Source organism: Oncorhynchus kisutch, linkage group LG3 (genome assembly GCF_002021735.2).
Source record: "Oncorhynchus kisutch isolate 150728-3 linkage group LG3, Okis_V2, whole genome shotgun sequence".
Lineage (NCBI taxonomy): Eukaryota > Metazoa > Chordata > Actinopteri > Salmoniformes > Salmonidae > Oncorhynchus > Oncorhynchus kisutch.
The window spans coordinates 18,694,757-18,721,173 of NC_034176.2; the positions used below are offsets into that span (position 1 = coordinate 18,694,757).

The window sequence follows — 26,417 nt, forward strand, 5'->3', positions numbered from 1 at the left end:
AGCCCGCAATTTGGGGCGTTCCTGTGTTTGGGCATTCCTGCATGTGCCCCACCTCGATTATCCCATTGGTTCCTCTCAAGCAGTGTTGCACATTTGCTGTTTTCTCGCGAATTGGGCTACTTTGAAGACGATGTCGCTCGTGAAAATGTATTGGTTACGTTTTTTGGGCTATTAGTAAATTGCACTACGGCCGCCATGGCATTTCTCTTACCAAATATATATTTATATATATTCACTGTGACCTGTTGCTTACTGTCTGGCAGAGGCAGGTTGTTGCTGAGGGAGTGAGTGTTGGGGAGGGACGGAGGGGTGTGTGTTGAGAGAGCACTACAGCTATTGGCTGAGTCATTTGAGCGAGAGAAGAGGGAGCAGCGCACGTCCTGACAACTTTTTACCAGTTGTACATAGGCTATTTAGATTGTCGTTTGTATACTGTTTTTTCTGCAATAAATAAAAATAATAATAAATACATTTAGATGGTCGTTATGGAGACACCTATTTCCAAACCATTTTATTTTCGTAAAACATATGAATACACTAGGGCTGCATTCCAAACACATTATTTTACCCCCTCAACGGGTTAATATGACCCACAATTCAATGCAAACTATAGTCACATGTCAAACTCTGGTGGCCGCGAAGTGTCCAATTCAATAAACAAGGCTGCATTTTCGGCATGTTAGAAAAAAGTATGAAGCTAGCTTGCAATATAGCTTCATACTTTTTTCTAACATATATATATATACATTGATTTTAGCGTTGGCAAATTGGCTTAGTCTCGTAGTGAGGAGCCTATAAAACGTTGCTAGATTCAAAAATATATTTTTTGCAATTCTGAAATGTATTGGAATAAATTACCAAACTATAAAACTAGCTAGCCAGCTATGGGTAACTGTAGCTAGCTACCTTACAGGAGTGCTAGCTAAATACTTTAGCTTACTAGGTACATTAATAACTTTAGGATGGTTGTTTTTAAGCTCAACTTCAAGATTTCAACCAAGGACGTCTCCAATCATCACTCGGAGATTTAACGTACACTCGGATGTGACAACGTAAAACATTCAAGGGCTGATAGTTTATGGCCGACGGCTGTCTACTTTTAGTTTGAAACGCAGCCTAGAACGGATGCACATCAAGAAATAATGTAGTCAAAGCAGTAGCAGTTCTAGCTTGTATGGCTCCCTTCAGTGCCCCGCCAACAAAAAAAACTATAAAAACTATATTCAGACATTTGGAACAACACAAATAAATAATCAGAACATTTAAAACTATGTAAATATAAAAATATATACCAAAATAAGACTCAAAAAGAAGTAACAAAGACAAATAGAAACAAATTTGTGTTGATTTGGCTCTCGAGCGTCAATACATTACCCATCCCCCAATACTGTCAACCAAGAGTCAAGACTAAACCAATTCACCTTGGTGGTGTGCAGACTGGTTTTATATTATTCTTAACGATTTTGTTTATAATAGCATTTTTTTCTCACCTTTATTTAACCAGGTGAGCTAGTTGAGAACAAGTTCTCATTTGCAACTGCGACCTGGCCAAGATAAAGCATAGCAGTTCGACACATACAACAACACAGAGTTACACATGGAATGAACAAAACATACATTCAATAATACAGTAGAACAAAAAGAAAACAAAGTCTATATACAGTGAGTGCAAATAAGGGAGTTAAGGCAATAAATAGGCCATGGTGGCGAAGTAATTACAATATGGCAATTAAACACTGGAATGGTAGATGTGCAAATGATGGATGTGCAAGTAGAGATACTGTGGTGCAAAAGGAGCAAAATAAATAAATAAATACAGTATGGAGTTGGCTTTGGGGGTGACCAGTGAGATATACCTGCTGGAGCGTGTGCTACGAGTGGGTGCTGCTATGGTGACCAGGGAGCTGAGATAGGGCGGGGCTCTACCTAGCAGAGACCTGTAGATAACCTGTAGCCAGGTTACCTCGGGTGGTTTCTGATATATGGCCAATATACCATGGCTAAGGGCTATGTCCAGGCACTCTGTGTTGCATTGTGCATAAGAACAGCCCTTAGCCGTGGTATATTAGCCATATACCACACCTCCTTGGGCCTTATTGCTCAATTATAAACGAGGTTCGAGCCCTGAATGCTGATTGGCTGAAAGCCGTGGTATATCACACCATATACCATGGGTATGACATTACATTTTTTTACTGTTCTAATTACGTTGGTAACCAGTTTATAAAAGCAATAAGGCACTCTGGGTGTTTTTGATATATGGCCAATATACCAATAAACAGCCAATATAACAGCTGTATCCAGGCACTCCGTGTTGCGTCATACTTAAGAGCAGCCCTTAGCCGTGGTATATTGGCCATATACCATACCCCCTTGTGCCTTATTGCTTAATCATAGCAGTCAAATGAGATCCATTGATGGAAAATTATATGGCAAGTTTATCAAGGGCAAATTATATTTTATCTTGCGACATATTCAAATTCCTTTATTACATCATGTCATAGCTCGCAATAATTATTATTTTGAGGAAAACCGCATTTTGCTTATAACGTCGTAAGAAGTTACTACGATATTCCTTTTTAATTGGCTCGATAAAATTATAGTTTATTGTATAAATATGGAAACTCCTCTTGCTGTGATATTTGTATCAATTTGGCATAGGTTTCAGTTCTTTTGGGCGGGTTTTGAGTGGTCATTGTCTGGAAATTTTAGCAAATCCTGGCAACCCTGCCCTGGTGCATGACATCTTCATGCTTGTATGACACTTTTGAATGGGTCACAAGGTTTTTATCTGATTGAAAGGTTTTTTTTCTCTCAAAGTTGCCGGGGATGTCAAGTGTCCTACTTATATCAGTACACTTGTAACAACCTAAGGCGTTACGAAACTTCTATTCGATATATACTAAATGAGCCACACATAGCAAATACGCCAAAATAAGCATACAAATCTCCTCACTTGGTGAGTGGAAAAACACCATCTGCTGCAGAAGACAGATTTTTGACCCAGTTATCCCTCTCGCTTAGCCTCTTCTTCTCTGGTTTATCTGAATGAGTGTTTGTATATTCAAGTTTCTTTGTTACTGTTAACATGGTTCAAACAAGCACATTTAAACCTTTAAACCTTAATAAGCATTGCTTGTTATTTCTATATTTGACCATTTTCCCTATTTATGTGCCTCGGGGGCCTCCCGAGTGGCGCAGTGGTCTATGGCATACTTATTTTCCACCATAATTTGCAAATAAATTCATAAAAAATCCTACAATGTAATTTTCTGGATTTTTTTTCCTCATTTTGTCTGTCATAGTTGAAGTGTACCTATGATGTAAGTTACAGGCCTCTCTCATCTTTTTAACTGGGAGAACTTGCATAATTGGTGGCTGACTAAATACTTTTTTGTCCCACTGTAAATATATGGATGAGCAATGGCCGTGCGGCATAGGCAAGATGCAGTAGATGGTATAGAATATAGTATATGCATATGAGATGAGTAATGTCGGATATGTAAACATTATTAAAGTGGCGTTATTTAAAGTGACTAGTGATACCTTTATTAAATAAATTTCTTAAAGTGGCCCGAGATTTGTGTCTGTATGTTGGCAGCAGCCTCTCTTTGTTAGTGAATGGCTGTTTAACAGTCTGATGGCCTGTCACGCCTGCTCCCGCTCTTCCCCCCCTGGGGTTCGAGGGCGCCAGGCTGCCCTGCATTACGTACTCCTGTCACCATCATTTACGCACACCTGCCTTCCTTCGTCACACGCTTCCTCGATTTTGGACTAACCTGGACTCACTCAATCACCTGTTTATTACCTCCCCTATATTTGTCAGTTCTCCGCTCTGTTCCCCGCTGCTGCATTGTTTGTCATATGTCCATGTTACCCGTGTGCTGACGCTGTTCCTGTCTTGTTCTATGTCTGTTCCCAAATAAATGTCTGACTCCCCGTACCTGCTTCTCCTGTCCAGCGTCGGTCCTTACAGAATGCAGCAGCCATCACATGAAGCATCGGGGAGTACTGGCATTCCGGTTGGTGGTGACGTCGGTCTTGGGTCGACACCAATAGAACCGGGGCTGCCTAGCCAGACCGTCGGGCTTCCACGCCCTAGCTGGCTCGAGAGGTTTCCTTGGCTCAGAAGGCGCCCATCCCACGTTGGGCCTCAACCGGATCGTCAGGTCTTGTTCTCCCAGCCGGCCCATGAGTTTTCTTGTTTTGTTGGTGACGTCGGGCTTGGATACTGCTGCCAATGGAACCGGGCGTGCCTAAGCCAGCTTGTCGGGATTCCACGTCCTAGCTAGCTAGAGAGGATTCCTTGCCTCGGTTGGCTCAGCAGGTTCCCATCCCACATCATGCTCCGCCGGATCATCGGGCTTTCACGCCGCAGCGGGATCGACAGGCATTCATGCCTCAGCCAGCACACCAGGCTCCACGCCCCTGCCGGTTCGTGGGGAGTTTACCGCCAGCCGGCTTTCCCAGTGCCCATGTCACGATCATCTTCTTTGTTTTGTTGAAGTTGAGTGAGATGTTATTTTCCTGACACCAAACTCCGAGGGCCCTCACCTCCTCCCTGTAGGCCGTCTCGTCATTGTTGGTAATCAAGCCTACCACTGTAGTGTCGTCTGTATACTTGATTATTGAGTTGGAGGCATGCATGGCCACGCAGTCATGGGTGAACGGGGAGTATATGAGAGGGCCGAGAACGCACCCTTGTGGGACCCCAGTGTTGAGGGTCAGTGGAGATGTTGTTTCCTACCTTCACCACCTGGGGGCGGTCTGTCAGAATGTCCAGGAACCAGTTGCATAGGGCAGGGTGGAGGGTATTATGGTGTTAAATGCTGAGCTGTAGTCAATGAACAGCATTCTCACATAGGTATTCCTCTTGTCCAGATGGGATAGAGTAGTGTGCAGTGTGATGGCGATTGCGTCATCACACTGCAAAATTGGTGTGGGTCTAGGGTATCAGGTAGAGTGGACGTGATATGATCCTTGACTAGTCTCACAAAGCACTTCATGATGACAGAAGTGAGTGCTAAGGGGCGATAGTCATTTAGTTCAGTTACCTTAGGTTTCTTGGGAACAGGAACAATGGTGGCCATCTTGAAGCATGTGGGGACAGCAGACTGGGATAGGTGATTGATTGAATATGTTCGTAAACACACCAGCCAGCTGGTCTGCGCATGCTCTGAGGAAGCGGCTAGGGATGCCATCTGGGCCGGCAGCCTTGCGAGGGTTAACACGTTTAAATGTTTTACTCACGTTGGTCACAGAGAAGGAGAGCCCACAGGCACTGGTAGCGGGCCGTGTCTGTGGCACTGTATTGTCCTCAAAGCGAGCTAAGAAGTTGTTTAATTTGTCTGGGAGTAAGACGTTGATGTCCGCGACGGGGTTGTTTTTCATTTTGTAATCCATGATCGACTGCCACATATGTCTCGTGTTTGAGCCGTTGAATTACGACTCGACTCTTATTTCTATACTGACGCTTCGCTTGTTTAATTGTCTTGCGGAGGGAATAACTACATTGTTTGTATTTGGTCATGTTTCCAGTCACCTTGCCATGATTAAAAGCATTGGTTCGTGCTTTAAGTTTTGCGCAAATGCTGCCATCAATCCATGGTTTCTGGTTACGGAAGGTTTTAATAGTCACATTGGGTACAACATCTCCGATGCACTTGCTAATAAACTCGCTCATCGAGTCAGCGTATACGTACGTCAATGTTATTGTCTGAGGCTACCCGGAACATATCCCAGTCCATGTGATCGAAGCAATCTTGAAGCGTGGAATCCGATTGGTCAGACCAGCGTTGGATAGAGATTGGACATTGGCGAGTAATATGTTCTGAAGCTGTGGATGGTGTGCTCGACTTCTAAGTCTGACCAGTAGGCTGCTCCGTCTGCCTCTCCTGCGGCGACCGCGTTGTTTTAGGTCGGCCTCTGGGATTAGATCAGTGGAGGTCCAAACCAAGGATCCGCTTCAAGAAAGACGTATTCCTGGTCGTAATGTTGGTATGTTGACATCGCTTTTATATCCAGTAGTTCTTCCCGGCTGTATGTAATAACACTTGAGATTTCTGGACTAACAATGTAAGAAATAATACATTTTAAAAAACAAATTACTGCATAGTTTCCTAAGGACCTGAAGCGAGGCGACCATCTCTGTCGGCGCCATCTTATAAAGTACAACACACTTTTGTTTTCACATTTTCATATTCTTTTCCTAGTCTGATATGCTCTTTTTCTTTTGTATTTTTTCTCCAATAGAACACTAAATTGATGGAGAGACTGATGTCATTGGACCAAACGTAACAAAATGTGAAAAAAGGGAGACAGCCTTATTTTGCTGTCAATGAATGGCACAGTTCCAGTATTATTATATGTTTATTTATTTATAAACGGTTTGGTTCACAAAGTAGAAGATAACATCCCAGCCCTCTGTCTGCCTGGTCAATGACTATCTGTCAGACTGTCAAGCCCTTCCAACAAGTTTGAAAAGTTTTAAATGCACACACAATGTACACATTGTAAGAATGTGGAAAGTGATGCCTTTGAGCGATTCGGAGCCTAATGGTGCAGTGAACTACAGAACAACAGTCAAATGCTCCATAAAACATTCTATGATCTGTCACGATTTGCTTTGCACACTTTTGCAGACAACATTTGCTTGGCAAATCCAAATACTATGTCTCTAAAGATTCACATAGCTCTCACTATTCACAGAAGTGAAGCATACCGGAACAACAAGACAGAAGGCATTATAATAATAATAATAATCATCAAATGTCATTTGAAGAGCGCATTTCCCACAATTAATAATATTTATGCATGGCTAGGGACCTGGATAGGACTTACTGGCCTGGTAGCTAAAGCTAATTCTGCTAGAGCAGAGGGGTTGGAGATTATTAGGCTATGTACACTATATAACCACAACAAGTACTAGGTGTTTTCCCTGGTCAGGTGACATGGTCAGGAAAAAGTCCTGGCCATGGGCATAACAATAACACATAGAGAGGTTGGCTGAAGCAGAAGAGATTTCCTCCCTGGTCACAGGGGCAGTAGCTGGGCCAAGGGTTCAGTTATGATGATCCCGAGCACCGTGCCCCGTCTGAGCCCGGAGGCCTTGTCTAACACCTTCAGTTGGAGCCGCAAGCCACCCAGGCTGTCCAGGCTCAGCTCAGTGAAGAAAAAGTCCTCATTGAACACGGGGCTCCTGCAGTTCCTGATTGTGGCGCTGTCCTGTCTCTGGAGCTTCCCCGGGCTTAAGCTCAGGCTGAGGCAGCAGTGGAGGGCTCTGGGGTCCCCTTCATCCCTCAGACCCTCCACGGACACCACCCTCACTCGCACTACCATGGACAGAAGAGAGGGCGACAATGTGTGCTCGGCCGAGAGGCGGACTCTGCCGCGGCCCTCCGGCAGTGGGAGGACATGTTCTCTCTGCATCCGCTCCTGGCAGTGGAGCACATCCAGCGGGAACAGGACAGGGGGCACCAGGGAGTTGACAACAAAGGGAGGACTGAAACAGGGCTCGATAAGGGAGGTGGAGGGAATGGGTGAGATCGCCCCCCTCCGTCCTCTGGGGTTAACCGCAGAGCATGAGGGGGCTCCTTCCAGTCCCAAAGTACCACTGAAGGCAGACTGCAGACCTGGGTGACCCTCGGTTAACCCGATGATAGAGAGTGAGAGGCCAGAGCAAGAGCGGCTGAGCAGGGGAGAGCCCAGAGGGGAGGAGTCATTTGAGGAGGGCGTATCACTTTCTGTGCTGCCTGACTCCGACAGGCTCTTATAGGAGAGCCCTAGTTCAAGCCCCAATTGGATGGGGGGTGCTTTACACTGGTTTCGCTCTATCGCCACCCTTGTGGTGGGCCTGGGTAGGGTCCTGTCCAGTGTGTAGCCAGTGCTCTTGGAGTGAAACAGCGACTCTTTCCTCCGTGTGTTTGGACTCTCATACAACCCTGCCAAACCGTAGCCCTCTGCGGAGAATGGCAGTGGCTTCTTACCCCTCCAGGCCACCCCACTGACTTTTGTCAACTTCATTTCCTCAATCTGTTTAATTTGCGGAGTCACAGAGAAATCAACAGCACCACAGTCTCGACTGGTGAGCCTCTGACTCACAGTGTGGGGTTCAGCTGCCGCTAGGCTCCTGCACAGCCGAGGGGGCAAGCAGAACTCCGGGATTTTGTCCGGAGTCAGAATGTTACTGTGCAACTTGTTGGAGAGACTGGCCTTGGCTGAGAGATCCTCCTCCTCACTCTTTCCCACGTAGCGTCCAAGCTCTAGGGGAATGTTCTCCATGCTCTCTCGGATCTTTCCCAGGAACCACATTCTGCTGGCTAGCAGGTGTTCACTCTTGACCAAGCTGTCCTGGTTAGTTATCCCTGTTAAAACAAAATGGGTATCGGAATACTATTCTCATGAACATTCTCAAATCTAAAGTCATGATGTAGTGTATCGACTCAAGCTAAAATCATGTATAGCACGGTATGTGTAGTGTAGCCTATCTATAATAACACAAGTTTCATTGCAAGAATTCACTTCTGACATCAAGAGAGTTTACAGTACAATGAATGTTTTCTCACCTGTGTAGTCCAAAGATTTGTAAATGACTGGTATGCACTTTTTCAACAAACAACTGATCTACACCTGGAAGAAACAGCCACAACTGAAGCCAACAGTTCCTGGAAGTTAGTGGCCACACAGTGCTAACTGTTTTTTAATTGGGTGAGATTTTGGGTAGGAATCCGTTAGAAGCATTCTAGGAGGGAGTGTTCCGTGCTGTGTTCCATGAATGGGAGTGTGTGTATGAGTGATAGAGAGGCAGAGGAGAGGTGTTTTTAAAGGCTAATGTCACTCTCTGCGTCACTAGTCTGCTGCACCCGCAGCCAGGAAACGATTTGCACACACACATAGACACACACACACAGTTGTATTGACAGTATTCAAGCAATCAAGAAAAAAACAGAAAAGACCTCCAAAAGGTCAAATAGACTTCTGTGGTGGTGAGATAAAGAGGGGACTGCAGGATGTGACCATAGCTATGGGATTGATTTGACCAAGGCAATGGAATGTGTAATGTGTGCCATATTACATAGTTTCAAACCTCTCTAAAAGTAGCATCACTGTCACTGTACTCTTCTCTCTAACTGACGTCTACATCAAAGACCTTCAAAGACAGCAGCTAACCTGGCCTACACACACACCACCTCAAAGACTGACCTTAACACTCAGTACACCCCGTACCTCCCTCCGACTTCTGCCGCCCCTCTGCTGACCCTCCGCCCCTCTGCCCCCACTGTAGCCTCTGTACATACTGTCCTGTAGAGGGAGAAAGGCAGCCCTGGCCCATTGTAATATCAGGTCGTTCAAATAGTGACACCTAGTGATATATAGGCTAGTAGCTCTCATGTCCTCTGTGTCAGGCAGGCTTGATACTGCGGCTGCATATGTATAGTCCTAGTGGGCTTGTCTTCTTGTATACTGTGGCTACATATGAATAGTCCTAGTGGGCTTGTCTTGTATACTGTGGCTACATATGAATAGTCCTAGTGGGCTTTACTCCTTGTATACTGCAGCTGCATATGAATAGTCCTAGTGGGCTTTACTCCTTGTATACTGCAGCTGCATATGAATAGTCCTAGTGGGCTTGTCTCCTTGTATACTGTGGCTGTATATGCATAGTCCTAGTGGGCTTTACTCCTTGTATACTGTGGCTGTATATGCATAGTCCTAGTGGGCTTTACTCCTTGTATACTGCAGCTGCATATGAATAGTCCTAGTGGGCTTGTCTCCTTGTATACTGCGGCTGCATATGAATAGCCCTAGTTGGCTTGTCTCCTTGTATACTGCAGCTGTATATGAATAGTCCTAGTGGGCTTTACTCCTTGTATACTGTGGCTGTATATGCATAGTCCTAGTGGGCTTTACTCCTTGTATACTGTGGCTTTATATGCATAGTCCTAGTGGGCTTTACTCCTTGTATACTGTGGCTGTATATGCATAGTCCTAGTGGGCTTTACTCCTTGTATACTGTGGCTGTATATGAATAGTCCTAGTGGGCTTTACTCCTTGTATAGCCTTCGTTATAGCCTTCCTTTCCAGTCTTTTAAGATATAGTAGGATCCCACTGTCTAATTAGGAGTGTTTGAGCACACAGAATAAACCAGATATTAAATATGTGGTGCAAATATAGGTTTTATTTACAGTGCAGCCTAATGACAGCAGTACAAAAGTGATAGCCCTCTGGTAGGTAGGGTTTTAGAGGTTGCTTTGGGATTGGAACTACAGCTCAGCGTTCAACACCATAGTGCCCTCAAAGCTCATTATGAAGCCAAGACCCTGGGACTAAACACCACCCTCTGCAACTGGATTCTGGACTTCCTGATGGGCCGCCCCCAGGTGGTAAGGGTAGGTAACAACATATCTGCCACGCTGAAACTCAACACAGAGGCCCCTCAGGGGTGCATGCTCAGTCCCCTCCTGTACTCCCTGTTCACTCATGACTGCATGGCCAGACACGACTCCAACACCATCATTAAGTTTGCCGATGACACAACAGTGATCATTGACAACGATGAGACAGCCTATAGGGAGGAGGTCAGAGACCTGGCCGTGTGGTGCCAGGACAACAACCTCTCCCTCAATGTGATCAAGACAAAGGAGATGATTGTGGACTACAGGAAAAGGAGGCCCAAGCACGCCCCCATTCTCATCGACGGGGCTGTAGTGGAGCAGATTAAGAGTTTCAAGTTCCTTGGTGTCCACATCACCAACAAACTAACATGGTCCAAGCACACCAAGACAGTCGTGAAGAGGGCAAAACAAAACCTATTCCCCTTCAAGAGACTGACAAGATTTGGCATAGGTCCTCACATCCTCAAAAGGTTCTACAGCTGCACCATTGAGAGCATCCTCACTGGTTGTATCACTGCATGGCATGGTAACTGCTCGGCCTCCGACCACAAGGCACTACAGAGGCTAGTACGTCACTGGGGCCAAGCTTCCTGCCATCCAGGACCTCCATCCCAGGCGGTGTCAGAGGAAGGCCTTAAATATTGTCAAAGACTCCAGCCACCCTAGTCATAGACTGTTCTCTCTGCTACCACACGACAAGCGGTACCGGAGCGCCAAGTCTAGGTCCAAGAGGCTTCTAAACACCTTCTACTCTTTTTCTTTTGCAAAGCTAGCAACAGCCAAAATAGTCAGTATGCTGGCAGAGCTTAAATGCTCCAAAGCCACAAAGCAAATTGGCCCTTGTATTACGCATATTGTTAATCTCTCTCTTGAACAAGGTACCTTTCCCAGGGACATGAAACAAGCTAAAATTATACCTCTGTATAAGAAAGGGATAAAGTCTGACCCTGGGAATTATAATCCTGTATTTATCCTCTGTGTAATATCAAAGATCCTGGAGAGAATTGTACATGAGCAAATTTATGAATATGTTAACAAACAGGGTCTAATGTATGATTTTCAGTCGGGTTTTAGAAAAACATACTCCACTGATTCATGTTGACTTTACTTGACTGACTTCATCAGGAAAGAGATTGATGAGGGAAATCTATGTGGAATGGTACTGCTTGACCTACAGAAGGCCTTTGATACAGTTAAACACTATCTCCTCATCTCCAAACTGGAGGCACTAGGGTTAAGCAGTATCCCTCTAGGCTGGGTAAAGTCCTATATATCAGGAAGTGAGAAAGTAGTAGAGGTTAATGGTTCACTGTCTCGGGCAAAACCAATGAGTTGTGGCGTTCCGCAGGGGAGCGTGCTTGGGCCTCTCCTGTTTTTATTTTATATTAACGATATGAAAGATGCTTGTTCTTACCGTCTTTTTCTTTATGCGGATGACTCTCCACTTCTGGTGTCTCACAAAAGTTAAACTTTGTTGGAGAGCATACTTAGCACAAAACTAACATTAGCAAATGGCTTGGAGATAATAAGCTATCTCTGCACTTAGGGAAAACTGAAGCAATTATTTTTGGATCCAGACCTAAATTGAGTAGGTCCTCTGAAATCAGTGTGGAATTAGGGGGCGAGATGCTGACTACTAAAACCTCTGTTAGCTACTTGGGATGTAACCTTGATGGAAGCTTGGGAGGTGTGAGCATGGCCAATAAAGTGGAAGGGAAAGTTAATGCCAGGACTAAGTTTCTGGCTAGAAAGTCCAAGCTGTTTGAAAAGGACTCCATGAAAGTGCTAGCTACTGCCCTCATTCAATGCCATTTTGACTATGCTAGTACTTCCTGGTTTGGGGGCTTATCTAAATTTATGAAGGGGAAGCTCCAGATAGCCCAGAATAAGCTGATCAGGGTAGTATTGAAGGTGAGTCCAGGTACTTACATAGGCAGGAGCTGCTTTCAGGAACTAAACTGGCTGCTTGTTGAGGCTGGGGTGTCCCAGATTAGACTAGGTTTGGTTGACAGGAGTATTTATGGTCCTGCGCCCAGATATCTAACTGATTATTTTTCTTGTGTTAGGGATGCACACAATCACAGCACCAGATCAGGTGTTGCTAATGTATGCTTATACAGGTTCAGGAGTAATACTGGGAAAGGTACTTTCTTGTATACTGGAGCCTCAGAATGGAATGTGTTGCATCTGCCCATAAAAACAATGTCCTCTCTGGGCAGCTTTAAACAATAAAGTAAAATATGTTTATTGTCTTCTGTGACCATATGACTATGATGTAACTGGAATGATGAGATAGATGTTCTTCTCTGTTTATGTTTTATTATATCACTGCCATACTGTGTTGGATCTTGTCTAGCCATCTTGTCTCAAGAGGACCACAATGGAAATAAGTCCCAGACTTTATTGTGTGTTATCCTCAATGATTTTATTCATGTGCATGTATTGGCTTTTTGAAGTTGTATGTGTGCTTGTTTTTTTAAATGGTCAAATTAATAAACAAAGCAAAACTAAGCCATAAGACTCCTGAACATCTAATCAAATGGCTACCCAGACTATTTGCATTGCCCCCCCCCCTTTACACTGCTGCTACTCTGTTAATTATCTATGTATAGTCACTTTAATAACTCTACCTACATCTACATATTACCTCAATTACCTTGACTAACCGGTGCCCCCGCACATTGACTCTGTACGGGTTCCCCCTGTATATAGCCTCCACATTGACTCTGTACGGGTTCCCCCTGTATATAGCCTCAACATTGACTCTGTACGGGTTCCCCCTGTATATAGCCTCCACATTGACTCTGTACGGGTTCCCCCTGTATATAGCCTCCACATTGACTCTGTACGGGTTCCCCCTGTATATAGCCTCCACATTGACTCTGTACGGGTTCCCCCTGTATATAGCCTCCACATTGACTCTGTACGGGTTCCCCCTGTATATAGCCTCCACATTGACTCTGTACGGGTTCCCCCTGTATATAGCCTCCACATTGACTCTGTACGGGTTCCCCCTGTATATAGCCTCCACATTGACTCTGTACGGGTTCCCCCTGTATATAGCCTCCACATTGACTCTGTACGGGTTCCCCCTGTATATAGCCTCCACATTGACTCTGTACGGGTTCCCCCTGTATATAGCCTCCACATTGACTCTGTACGGGTTCCCCCTGTATATAGCCTCCACATTGACTCTGTACGGGTTCCCCCTGTATATAGCCTCCACATTGACTCTGTACGGGTTCCCCCTGTATATAGCCTCCACATTGACTCTGTACGGGTTCCCCCTGTATATAGCCTCCACATTGACTCTGTACGGGTTCCCCCTGTATATAGCCTCCACATTGACTCTGTACGGGTTCCCCCTGTATATAGCCTCCACATTGACTCTGTACGGGTTCCCCCTGTATATAGCCTCCACATTGTTATTTTACTCCTGCTCTTGAATTATTTGTGACTTTTATTTATTTTCTTTTTTTTCTTTTTTTTCTTAAAACTGTATTGTTGGTTAAGGGCTTGTAGGTAAGCATTTCACTGTAAGGCCTACACCTGTTGGTTAAGGGCTTGTAGGTAAGCATTTCACTGTAAGGCCTACACCTGTTGGTTATGGGCTTGTAGGTAAGCATTTCACTGTAAGGCCTACACCTGTTCTACATTTAGGGTGGCAGGTAGAGCCCAGTGGTTAGAACATTAAGAGAGTAAGGTTGCTGGATCAAATCCCTACGCTGACAAGGTAAAAATCTGTTGTTCTGTTGTTCTGCCCTTGAACAAGGTAGTTAACTCACTGTTCCCTGGTATGTTGTCATTGTAAATAAGAATTTGTTCTTAACTGACTTGTCTAGTTAAATAAAGGTAAAAAAAATTTAAATGCAGCATTTGATTTGAAAGGTTTTGTCTATGAAAACATGAATCCTAATGGCCACTAGAGGGTGCAAGCAGACTGAATTTAACCTTGGATGCCAATATGGCTAGATCCAGGGTGATTTTACTAAGATTTTTCTTCCAACATGTTTGTATAGGGCTTTATTTGGGGGTTTTGAACATTTATTTTTTCAATGGATAAATATCAAAGAAGAAATCCACAGTGTCTCGTATCTTAAGTATCTTTCAATGGATGGTTTTTGATTCTTTCCATGAGTCTATTATAGCACGGCAACAATTTGTCACGTTTATTATGTTGTAAAATTAACAGTCAGACAATAAATAACAAAGTGACACAATTACAGAGTTTAAAATACACACACATATATATATATATATATAAAACTAGGCAAGTCAGTTAAGAACACATTCTTATTTACAATAACGGCCTACACCGGCCAAACCCAGACAACACTGGGCCAATTGTGCACCAGCCTATAGGATTCCAAATCACAGCCAGTTGTGATACAGCCTGGAATCGAACCAGGGTGTCTGTTGTGACGCTTCTAGCATTGAGATGCAGTGCCTTAGACCGCTGCTTCACTCGGGAGCTCGGAGAGAGAACATGCCTTGACACACACGCACACACACACGCACGCACGCACCCGCATGCACACACACACACACTACGCGCCAGGGTCTTTGTCTGTGCGATTAGTTGCCCCTTTTTTGCCTAATTAAAGACAACATTAATTAAGTGATTGGGAGGAACAACATGCCCGTGTCCCCTCGCGCTCCGAGTGAGATGATGAATATGCAGAGGGAGTCGGGGCCCCCACGATCTCAGGGGTCAGGTGACTTTTTGTGGGAGTTAAGATATATTTTATTGTGCCAATAAAAACCCAAGTGCTTCCTCTAATGGAGAGATAAATGATCAGGGAGTCAGTGGAGGACCTTTCCTTTCACCACTGCCACAGCCTCAATTAACACTAAGGAGAGAGAGAGAGAGAGAGAGAGAGAGAGAACAGTGTGTAGTAGCTAGAACCTGGGTCCATATTCATAAATCTTCCAACAGTAGGAGGGTTGATCTAAGACCAGGTCCCTGCTGTCGATTGATTATATTCTTGAAGACAAAACTGATCCTAGAACAGCACTCCTACTCCAAGACACTTTATGATTACGGGCCCTGTGTTATAGGAAGTGTACTCACAGTGTAATGTGAAAGCAAGCACCCTAATGTCTATGTCAATGTCAAACTGTTGGTTGCAGAAGACAGATTGTCCTCCTTGTGATTAAGAAATCTACACCTACCTGTAATGTGAGTACCTGTATCTTCTAACATACATTCACATATACTTCACATACGAACATACACACGCACGCACACACACACACACACACACACACACCCTCAGGGCTCATGTGATTGATGTGAGCGTCGGAATTATATCTGCTCAAGTTATGCCATACTTATCCATTGTGGTTCAAACCCAGGTCATACTTATCCATTGTGGTTCAAACCCAGGTCATACTTATCCATTGTGGTTCAAACCCAGGTCTCACGGCCCTTTACTGCCCTACAGTACAAACACATGCAGATTCTTCCTTCTTTCTCTTTCCTTTTGTGCGTCTCTCTCCCATACCCATAACTACACACAGAGACATGTTCCTATGCACATCACACATTCATATCGCACAGGCACACATAACATACTATATAAACAGAGGCATCATGCCCATAGGGGGCACAGGAGCACGTGCCCCCTTTAGATTTGTCCTGTTAATATACAGTGCCCTCCGTAATTATTGGGACAGTAAAGTATTTTATCTTCTTTTGAAATTAACAAATGACTATGATGTTAAAGTATAGACTGTCAGCTTTAATTTTAGGGTATTTTCATTCATATCAGGTGAACCGTTCAGACATTACAGGAAAGGGACAAATTCATTGGGACAAATTCACTTATATATGTATTAAAGTAGTCAAAAATGAAGAATTTGGTCCCATATTCATAGCATTTTGGAATCACTTTTATTGTAAATACGAATACGTATCGAATATGTTTCTCAACACTTCTAAACATACAGCAAATGCATCCAACAAATGTGTTGAGTCACAAGCTTGATGTAGTCATTGTAGTCATTGTGTGCTATGAATGTGGGACCAAATACTTCACTTTTTAGTACTTTAATACACATATAAGCAGGGATGGAAAAAGTACCCAATTTTCATACTCAGTAAATCTGAAAGTCACCCAGTAAAATACTATTTGAGTAAAACTTGTTTGTTTTTAAATATACTTAAGGATCAAAAGTAAACGTTTAAATCATTTCAAAATCCTTATATAAAACAAATCAGCAGGAATCATTTACTTGTTTTTTTTCTTCTTCCAGATAGCCAGAGGCACGCGCCAACACCTAGACATCATTTACAAATGACTGTGGCATGTGGAAAGTCACTGAGCTCTTAAGTAAGGCCATTCTACTTCCAATGTTTGTCTATGAAGATTGCATGGCTGTGTGCTCAATGTTATACTCCTGTCAGCAAAGGTGTGGCTGAAATTGCCAAATCCACTCATTTGAAGGGGTGTCCACAAGGAGGGAGCAATTTTACAAAGGGTCACGGCTAGCACGGAAGCCTGAGAGGCAGCACACCCAAAATATTGGGGCGGGGGCACACGGGGAGATTGGCGGAGTCAGGGTTTAGACCTGAGCCAACTCCCCATGCGTGTGACTGGTCGGGCACCGTGTTATGCGGTGATGCGCCATGTCTCCAGTGCGCAGTCACAGCTCGCATTGTCCGGGCTACAGTGGGCATCCAGCCAGGACGAATGGTGCCGGCTCAGCACTCCTGGCCTCCAGTGCATCTCTTCGGCCCAGGATATCCTACGCCGGCTCTGCGCACTGTGTCACCGGTGCGTCTGCACAGCCCAGTGTGTCCTGTGCTAGCGCCCCGCATTTTCCGGGCGAAAGTAACCATCCAGCCAGGATGGGTTGTGCCAGCTCTGCGCTTGAGATCTCCAGTGCGCCTCCACGGCCCAGTGTATCCGGAGCCTGCTCCACGCACCAGGCTTCCAGTGCATCTCCCAGTCCAGTGAGACCTGTTCCAGTTCCACGTACCAGGCCTCCAGTATGTCTCCCCAGCCTGGTATACCCTGTGGCAGCTCCACGCACCAGGCTTCCAGTACGTCTCCTCAGTCCAGTGAGACCTGTTCCGGCTCCACATAAGAAGCTTCCAGTGATGATCCATGGTCCGAAGCCTCCAGTGATGATCCATGGCACGAAACCTGTAGTGATGATCCATGGCACGAAGCCTCCAGTGATAATCCATGGCCCGGAGCCTCCAGTGATGATCCATGGCACGAAGCCTCCAGTGATGATCCATGGCCCGGAGCCTGTAGTGATGATCCATGTCACAAAGCCTCCAGTGATGATCCATGGCCCGGAGCCTGTAGTGATGATCCATGGCACGAAGCCTCCAGTGATAATCCATGGCACGAAGCCTCCAGTGATGATCCATGGTTCCGGAGCCTCCAGTGATGATCCATGGCATGGAGCCTGTAGTGACGATCCATGGCAAGGAGCCTGCAGCGACGGTTCCCAGTCCGGAGCCTCCAGAGACGGTCCCCAGTCCGGAGCCTCCAGCGACAGGCCCCAGTCCGGAGCCTGCAGCGACGGTTCCCAGTCCGGAGTCTCCAGCGACTGTTCCCAGTCCGGAACAGCCTCCGGCGATGATCGGTGGTCTGTTTTCTCCGGTGATGATCTGCGGCCCGGTTCCTCCAGTGAAGGTCCATGCAATAGGGCCGCCACCAAAGCGGAGGGATCTGCGGGCGGAGGGGGTCTACATCCCGCACCGGAGCCGCCGCCGTGAAGATATGCCCACCCGGACCCTCCCCTTTAGAGTCAGGTTTTGCGGCCGGAGTCCGCACCTTTGGGGGGGGGTTTACTGTCACGCCCTGGCCATAGAGAGGCTTTTATTCTCTATCTTGGTTAGGCCAAGGTGTGACTAGGGTGGGCAATCGACTTTCTTTAATTCTATGTTGGTGTGGTTCCCAATCAGAGGCAGCTGTCTATCTTTGTCTCTTATTAGGGATCATATATGGGGAGGCAGGGTAGCCTAGTGGTTAGAGCGTTGACTAGTAAGCAAAAGGTTGCAAGTTCAAGTCCCCGTGCTGACAGGGTACAAATCTGTCGTTCTGCCCCTGAACAGGCAGTTAACGCATAGTTCCTAGGCTGTCATTGAAAATAAGAATTTATTCTTAACTGATTTGCCTAGTTAAATAAATGTAAAATATATATATATATCAGTTGTCCTTTTCTGTTTGGGTTTTGTGGGTAGTTATTTTCTGTTTAGTGTCTGCACCTGAAAGGACTGTTTCGGTTTTCACTCTTTGTTATTTTGTTTGAGTGTTTTGAGTAATAAATGTATCATGAACCCTTACCACGCTGCACTTTGGTCCATGCCTTCTGACGAGAGACGTGACAGGTGTGTCCAAACTTTTGACTGGTTCTGTATATTATTATTATTATTATTCTCTGTTATCCTACTACTAGCCACCTGGCAAGTTGGCTTTAGCTAGCCCAGATAGGCTCCCAATCTCATAACTATCTTCCAAGAAGCTAGCTTGTCTAACTATCTCTGCTGGCATGCCAGCTGGCAAGGTTGGTATACATTAGAAAAGCAACAACTACCAAATTTTCTGAATAAGACTCACATTCATTTCAATCTTTTACCAAGATTTTTGCAGAGAAGCATATCTAGTTTCTTTAAAAAAAATACCCACCAGGGCCTCCCAAGTGGTGCAGCGGTCTAAGGCACTGCATCACAGTGCTAGAGGCGTCACTACAGACCTGGGTTCGGTCCCAGGCTATATCAAAACCGGCCGTGATAGGGAGTCCCATTAGGGCGGCGCACAATTGGCACAGCGTCATCTGGGTTAGGGGAGGGTTTGGCCAGGGGGGCTTTACTTGGCTCATCACAATCTAATGACTCCTTGTGGCGGGCCGGTCACCTGCCGGCTGACCTTGGTCGTCAGTTGAATGGTATTGCCTCCAATACATTGGTGCTGGTGGGAGTTAAGAAGCTTGGAGGGTAACGTTTCGGAGGATGCATTTCTCGACCTTTGCCTCCCGAGCTTGTTGGGGAGTTGCAGCGATGAGACAAGATGGGGTAAACATGTATAAAGGGGGTAAACGTATATAAATAAATAACCACCAGTCAGAGGGATACATAGATATGCAGTAAAAATATACTTATTTTTTTACATAGAATTAAGCAGAATGCAGAAAAAGCGATCCTCACCTAATTTGTGCCCCCTCAGATTTTTGGGGTGCATGACGCCCCTGTATATAAACATCTAAAACCGACATCATAGAAATATACATACTGATTCTTCTCTGTTTCTCTCTTTCCTCCTTACCCGCAGGCCAGGTAACTCCATATCTGTGGCCTTAGGCAGGGAGAGTCCTGTTGCCTCTACTCTCTTACTGGACAAAGAGGGCTGTGGTTCAGTCCGATGGTCAGACATCCAACTATAGATCCTTAATATCCCCTGAGGTGGGTAATGACATGGGGATGGGAAGGTAAATAGCTGGAACAGTGTAGAGCCCAATCAGGTCATGGTCATATTCATTAGGGCACACCGTAGCAAAATGTTTTGTAAAGGATAACAAAAACGAGCACAGAATATCCCTCACGTTTTCAGGCTGTTTTTTTCTTCTTTTTTCTGTTTTGTCTAATGTATACAACCCATGTGTGAAAGTCTAGTAGGCAGCAGCAGATTTAAATGTAACTGTTCAAACTATAATCGTTCATACAGAGAAAATACAAATATTGACTTTGTCCTTTCAGTATTTTTTGAGTACTTTACCCTCCGTTTCTATTGTTGAGGCCATAAATAAGAATATGAGCGCTTATCCCCTCCCACCTTAACCTCCTCAAAAGGTTGGAAAGTTTCTGGGACCTCTTCTCCGACTGGACTGTGTCTCCATGTGAGAAAATGAGAGATGTAAGAGGAGAAAAGATTTAAAGAGGAGAAAGTTTGGGACAGAAGCCAACAAGACTGCCCCCTAACCTCTTTTTGCAATCCATAATAAAGAGTAATAATGTCTAATCAGGTAAAATAGTGTGAACCATTAAAGCAGACAGCAGAATGGAGATTGGATGAGCTGCATCAGAGGACCTTGTTCAACGGAGATTGCTTACTTCAGCCAGGAGGGCAGCTAGACCCTCTGAGCACTGAATCACCCTCAATCATAGAGAGTGAGAGAGAACATAAGAGAGAAAGGGATTGAGAGCAAGAGGAAAGAGGGGTGGATGTAACGGAGAGGGAGAATGAAAGGGTTGGAGAAAGAGAAGAGGCGGGGCAAAGAGTGAGAGACAATGAATAGAGAGAGTTATTGTAATCTGTGGTCCTCTCTAGGTGACCTGCCATTTATAGCGCTAGCGCTGACAGCTTCTCTCTGTCGCCTGGGCCGATGGTTAATGCTGCCTAGGTGAGCTGTTCATTGGTCAGGCTTGGCTGGCTCCACGGGCAGCAGACACGTGCCAACCATCCCCACCGTCAAGAGGCTGGTGTGGTACAGACGGTGAGTCGGCCATTACCGAGTGGCAGCAGCTGTGGTCCATTCTCCCAGCATCCGCTAGCAGTGAATCACATACGTTAGCACGATGAAGATAATTCTTTCAGGCAGTCTGTGAGGCTGGCTTTGAAGACAGCTGTGTACAGATGTAGGCTATTGGAGTGCATAGTACTACTACTACCTGGTCAACAAAAGAGTAGCCCCCTTGTGTGTGGTTGTACTTCTACAGCCTCTGGCAAGAGATGTGTGGACCTTTATGGCACAGGTGGTAGTGTGCTAGCCCTCAGGCTTGCAGGAGTGACATGTATAGTAAGTAGCACGTCAGCATACTGTAGGTGACATATAATTACAATGGTTAAATGTCAGCATTTTGATATATTCTAATGTTGTGGATCGAGTGTGTAAAGTTTCTCAGTTGCACAGTGGAGTTGCTCTTTCAAGGTCCTGAGATGTATCTCCGAGCTCACACTTCTTCTGGCACTGAAGATTCTAGTTGAAAAAGAAACCTCTTAAGAATATTATAATTTCATTAGTACTGCTACATAGTGAAGCCCTTGTGCCCTTGTGTGGGGTCTCGTTCTCTACTGTCTCCCGTCTTCTAAATCCACGACTTTGTGCAGAGAGGGAGAAAAAATGCACTGCTGCAGTCCAAGGGTCTTTGTGCATGCTTGAGAATAACTACATTGCAGTTGGCGAAGGGAGACTAACTGATGATCTACAAATCACCTCACCATTAGTGATGACGGCTCATTGTGTTTTTTTGGTAGTCTGCAATCCCCAACTGCAATGTAGTCAATCTCAAACACACCCCTGTTCTCTATAGTTTAGCCTGTGTGGATGAGTAGACCTGTTTGTTTATGTCCGCACTGATGGTTTAACTTGACTATAGATAACTGCAGCAGTGGCACAGAGAAATATCATTGTTCACCCTAAATTCTACCGGATTAAATAATTAATCTATCAATGCAATTATATGTTTTTACCAATTGACTCAATTTCTCTCATGCAATGTTACCCATTATACTAAAATGTACGATCCGTTTCAGAGAATATCATATCTCTGCTCTGCTCTGCTTTGTGTGTGTGTGCGTGTGTGTGTGCGTGTGTGGATGAATGAGAGCATTAATGAATTAAGCTGCTCATTATGATGGCCTGTTCTTGTTGGTCATTAAAAAAACGCATGTAGAATTTGTCACCCTGGCCCGATGGAGTCTGGGTAATTATGGTTAATGTCTCATCTCCTATTCAAGACTGGAGCATTATTCTTGGGAGGGTCGCGCAGCAACGACCCCCTGACCTCATATTTTATTCATCTTAACAGTCATATTATTCATGATTAACAGATTTTCACAGAACAAAAGTTAGATTCATATTCATGTCATACAATTTAATTCATGCTAACAGTTTTTATAAGATATAATAAAGTTTTTGCCTTTTGGAAACAAATGATCATAATCTCACTTTCAGCCCTATTCAGATTCATACCTCTGTGTCTTTTGTCTCTTGATTTGATATGACTTGAGAGAGAAAGAGATTCATTATAAAAAATATAATTTGAAAGAAAAGAGTGTGTGTGCATGCGTGTGTGTTTGTGTGACAGAGACCTCGTTAATAATGACACAGACCAATTTCAATCCTAGCTCCCACGTCTTTCCTCCACTTGTGCATCTCAATTATTTGTTCAGAGGCTGGTGTGACAATGGCATGGGTTATGGTTGCCTTTGGCATGCTAAACAGGAAGACAGCCTGAAAGTAAGTCACTGTCAGTGGGCAGTACCAAGCCCTTTGTGTTCTGGAGGGGACCTGCTCCCTGGACTTCAAAGGTGGGATTATGTTGAAAAGAGAAAAACAAAAGAAAACTTCATCTAATGCCCGCTTTTGAAGTTATGGAGATATATAATACCCCCCACCCCCCATCCATCTTTTGTGGCACACACACTCATAGGCACACATGCACACACAGTGCTACCTCTTGAGTTCTTGCAAAAACTGAATTTGATTGACAGATTTAATAACCTATTCATTTGATAATTAACGTTTAGAGCTTCCAATTATAGGCCTATATGCTACATGTTACAACAATATTCGGGAAATTATACTTGATGTTAGCATAGCCTAACAGGATGTTTCAATATAATTCAATATGTGGGACGTTGGCTTGTATACAAAAACTGTGAAATCACTCGTTAATAAACGGTTTCATTTGGGTTAGGTTACGCGCGAGTCAGAACGTTTTTTTGGCGCTTTATTGGCCTCGCCCATGTGTGTGATAATGTGTAGATGTTTCAAACCTAACAATAACCATAAAAGGCATAAACTACTTTTCAGCTCCGTGACGAGCTCTGTGAATATCACGAACCCCCTCAAAGCAAACATTTGCCTTCATGTTTGTATTACAACATTTTCAAGAGTGTGAATGAGTTTGAATAAGCTTGAATGTAACCGCATAAATTGAAACCTGAAATATCGTGTGTAGGCCTATAGGCCTAATAAGGTGCAAAATAATTGAACTTGCTCTCATGACTTTCGTACGAGGTGTCACGCACTAAATGAAAACTAGCAAACAACATCAGAAAAAAACCGTCTCGATAATTCAAAGAAATCATTCCAATTAAAACTTAACACAATAATTTATGACAGATTATGTATTTCGTTTAAAGTTCTTTATAAATCTCTTAAGATAAATAATGTTATTTTACAGTTATAACATTTATCTTACGTGCTAATAACAACAGTTCATATACATTGTGTTATTATTAAACTACACATTTAATTATTCAATTAAATCTAATGAACAAAAACTTTAAAACAATTTATATTATCCACTCAAACATGTAAAAACTGAGGCAGCAAGTTTTGATCTTCCTCTATATTTTTATTGAATTAATTATGATTATTAAATCAAAACTCTCTTTGGGTCAATTCCTGATTGTATTTCAGTGCCACTTTTAATGTGGCAAATGCCTTCACAATGTGCTAATGGATTAAGAACAAATTATGCTGAAATGCGTGGTAGCCAACTCATCACTAGAATGATAGGCCTACAGTCTGAATTCCTTCACAGGTCACCATACCTGCTCAACTTTTAGGCAACTATAGGCTAAATGATTAACATTTTAGATACTGCTCTTGCCCCTTATGTTGTTTGTTCCCTCGTCGATACAGAATCGAGTTTTTGACGTTTTATCCGGTTAAGGCAGCAGGAGAACCGGGTGTATCGGATTGCCCATGCCCTCCAAAGGATCGGAACCATTCTTCTCCAGCAAGGATGAAGGGGAGCAGAGATGCGATGGGCCGGGCGGAAGGCCCGAAAGACCGGGCATCGGACCCATAGACGGGGTCGGTTTGATGGGCACGGGCATGGTGGGTAGCGTCTGTCCGCTCGCGTGGTGGTAGAGATCCTTCATGAACACGCCAAAGGGAGCGTACTCTGATGAGACTGGTAGGGGCATGGCGCTCATGGAATCTGACAGCATGCCGACGTGCGGCCACATTGAGTTGACCACACTGCTGAGCTGCGCGGGCGCAGGGTAGCCCAGGTGCTGCATTACCGAAGTGATGGGCAGCCCGCTTGTCATCACGCCCTTGTAGTCCCGACCTATGATGTTCTCAATGGCGAACGGGTGCTTGAAGCCGCCGGACTGTCCGCTGTTGATGCTGCCGTAGCTCTGGAAGTGGGGGAGCCTTCCCACTGCCGCGGCGGGGCCTTGGTGCTCATGATGCCCTCCACTCAGCTTGCCCTGGTGGTGGAAATAGTGCATCATTGGGGAGCTCTTGCAGGCCATGTGCTCAGCGCGCAGCAGTTTGAAGCGCTTCCTCCTGCGTAGAAAGCTGCCGTTTTCGAACATGTCTCCACAATCTGGGTGCAGGGCCCAAAAGCTGCCCTTCCCCGGCTGTTCGGGCCGCCGGGGGATTTTGATGAAGCAGTCGTTAAAGGACAAGTTGTGTCGCAGAGAGTTCTGCCACCGCTGTGTGTTCTCCCGGTAGTAAGGGAATCGGTCCATGATGAACTTGTAGATGTCGCTCAGTGGGAGCATCTTCTCGGTGGAGTTCTGGATAGCCATGGCTGTCAGAGAGATATAAGAGTAAGGCGGCTTCTGCTCGCTGTACGAGTTCTTCCCCGGACGAGGCATGCTTTTGGTTACTTATTTATGATGTATCAATAGCATATGCTGTATATTGTTTGTTAAGGGCGCCTGAATGTTGTTGCAAGTCTTTGGTCAGTATGAGTGACTTGGCGCGAGTCAGAGTTTTCCACAGTTTGGAGACTCCAAAATCATTGATCTCCTGGCATGTTGTTCTTCTTTTATTGGTGTACATGGAAGATCATAAGTGAGTCAGTCAGGCAGACACAGACACAGACTCTGGTCATGTTTTCTCCAGATGAATTCCCCAAAGATGCGGATCACAAAAAGCACCAAAAGGTTTCCTTGAAGAATCGTGTTTTTTTTCTTCCACAGGCGCACACTAATTTAGCCTACACGTTTATCTCGCGCGTAAAACTACAACACATCAAATAAAGTCCGTCTCTTTTGCAGTCTCTGCGACAGTACAGGGCAAGGGGTTGGTGATGCTCCTCGCTTTGGGCCTAATGCTCTTCGTGTGCGCTCTTCTGGCCACCCCTTGCCGGTTTTGTAAGGCTGGAGCGGCGCAGAGACCCCTGCAGGTCTCGCTCTATTATCACATGGCATTCAGGCACTTACGGACCCGTCGCGGGGGAAGGGGAGGGATGGATGATGAGGATTACAGGAGAGGGGAAGGGAGAATCTAAACACATCCGCGCGCCCTTAGCTGGTGCCAATCAGGAAACTCGCGCGCTCTGAGAGGAAAAGGGTGGATATAATAGTATTAGTGATGAGGCAAATAAAAGCCCATCATAGTAGCCTATAATCTAATAATACTAAAGTTAATATTATGATTACCATAAAGAGATTATTAAAAGATTATTAAAAAACAGACCAAAATGTTCTTACACTTTTTAAAATTGTTGAATAGCCCTACAGCCTACGTCTTTATTAGAATAAGTTGTAATGTAATTTATCTTTCACCATTTTTGTACATTTTAGTCCCCGATAGGCCTAATCAGATTTGTGAACATGGTCCCTAGCTGTGTGTTGCCGCTTTCCATGTTGTCTGTTGTCTGTAGCTTGTGAGGTGTGGAAACACTTTGTTGCTTTTATGAATTTTGTCTTGCTGCTTTTTGTTCTATGTTGCTCTGTCTGTATGATACGTCTTGCTTGTCCTATGTTGCTCTGTCTGTATGCTATGTCTTGCTTGTCCTATGTTGCTATGTCTTGCCTGTTCTATGTTGCTATTGTCTATATTGTAATTGTTTTTAATAACCTGCCCAGGGACTGCGGTTGAAAATTAGCCGGCTGGCTAAAACCGGCACTTTTACTGAAACGTTGATTAATGTGCACTGTCCCTGTAAAAATACAAAATTAACTCAAACTCAAACTCAATTGTAAATCATTCATGAAAAGTAACAACTTGTCTCTGTGCTTTATGTGAGTTAATAAAGGTAAACTTGAAACAGTGTGGCTTTTTAACTAGGCTACTACAGATCCCTGAATTATTAA

At 44.6% G+C, this 26,417-nt stretch overlaps 2 protein-coding genes across 2 annotated transcripts; both read right to left on the reverse strand.

Annotated features, from left to right (window-relative positions):
• Nucleotides 1-7,032: 7,032 nt before the first annotated feature.
• LOC109873065 (C2 calcium-dependent domain-containing protein 4C) lies at nucleotides 7,033-8,310 on the reverse strand. The gene has a single exon (XM_020464585.1). The coding sequence runs from the start codon at nucleotides 8,308-8,310 to the stop codon at nucleotides 7,033-7,035; it is 1,278 nt and encodes a 425-aa protein (XP_020320174.1).
• Nucleotides 8,311-23,997: 15,687 nt separating this feature from the next.
• LOC109873083 (forkhead box protein B2-like) lies at nucleotides 23,998-24,992 on the reverse strand. The gene has a single exon (XM_020464607.2). It carries the CDS (start codon nucleotides 24,969-24,971, stop codon nucleotides 24,030-24,032), a length of 942 nt encoding a protein of 313 aa, XP_020320196.1. The 5' UTR covers nucleotides 24,972-24,992; the 3' UTR covers nucleotides 23,998-24,029.
• Nucleotides 24,993-26,417: the final 1,425 nt, after the last annotated feature.

What these genes read in the sequence shown, in the direction of transcription:
- LOC109873065 (XM_020464585.1), bottom strand. Translation starts at nt 8,310, where the DNA reads ATGTGGTTCCTGGGAAAGATCCGAGAGAGCATGGAGAACATTCCCCTA.
- LOC109873083 (XM_020464607.2), bottom strand. Translation starts at nt 24,971, where the DNA reads ATGCCTCGTCCGGGGAAGAACTCGTACAGCGAGCAGAAGCCGCCTTAC.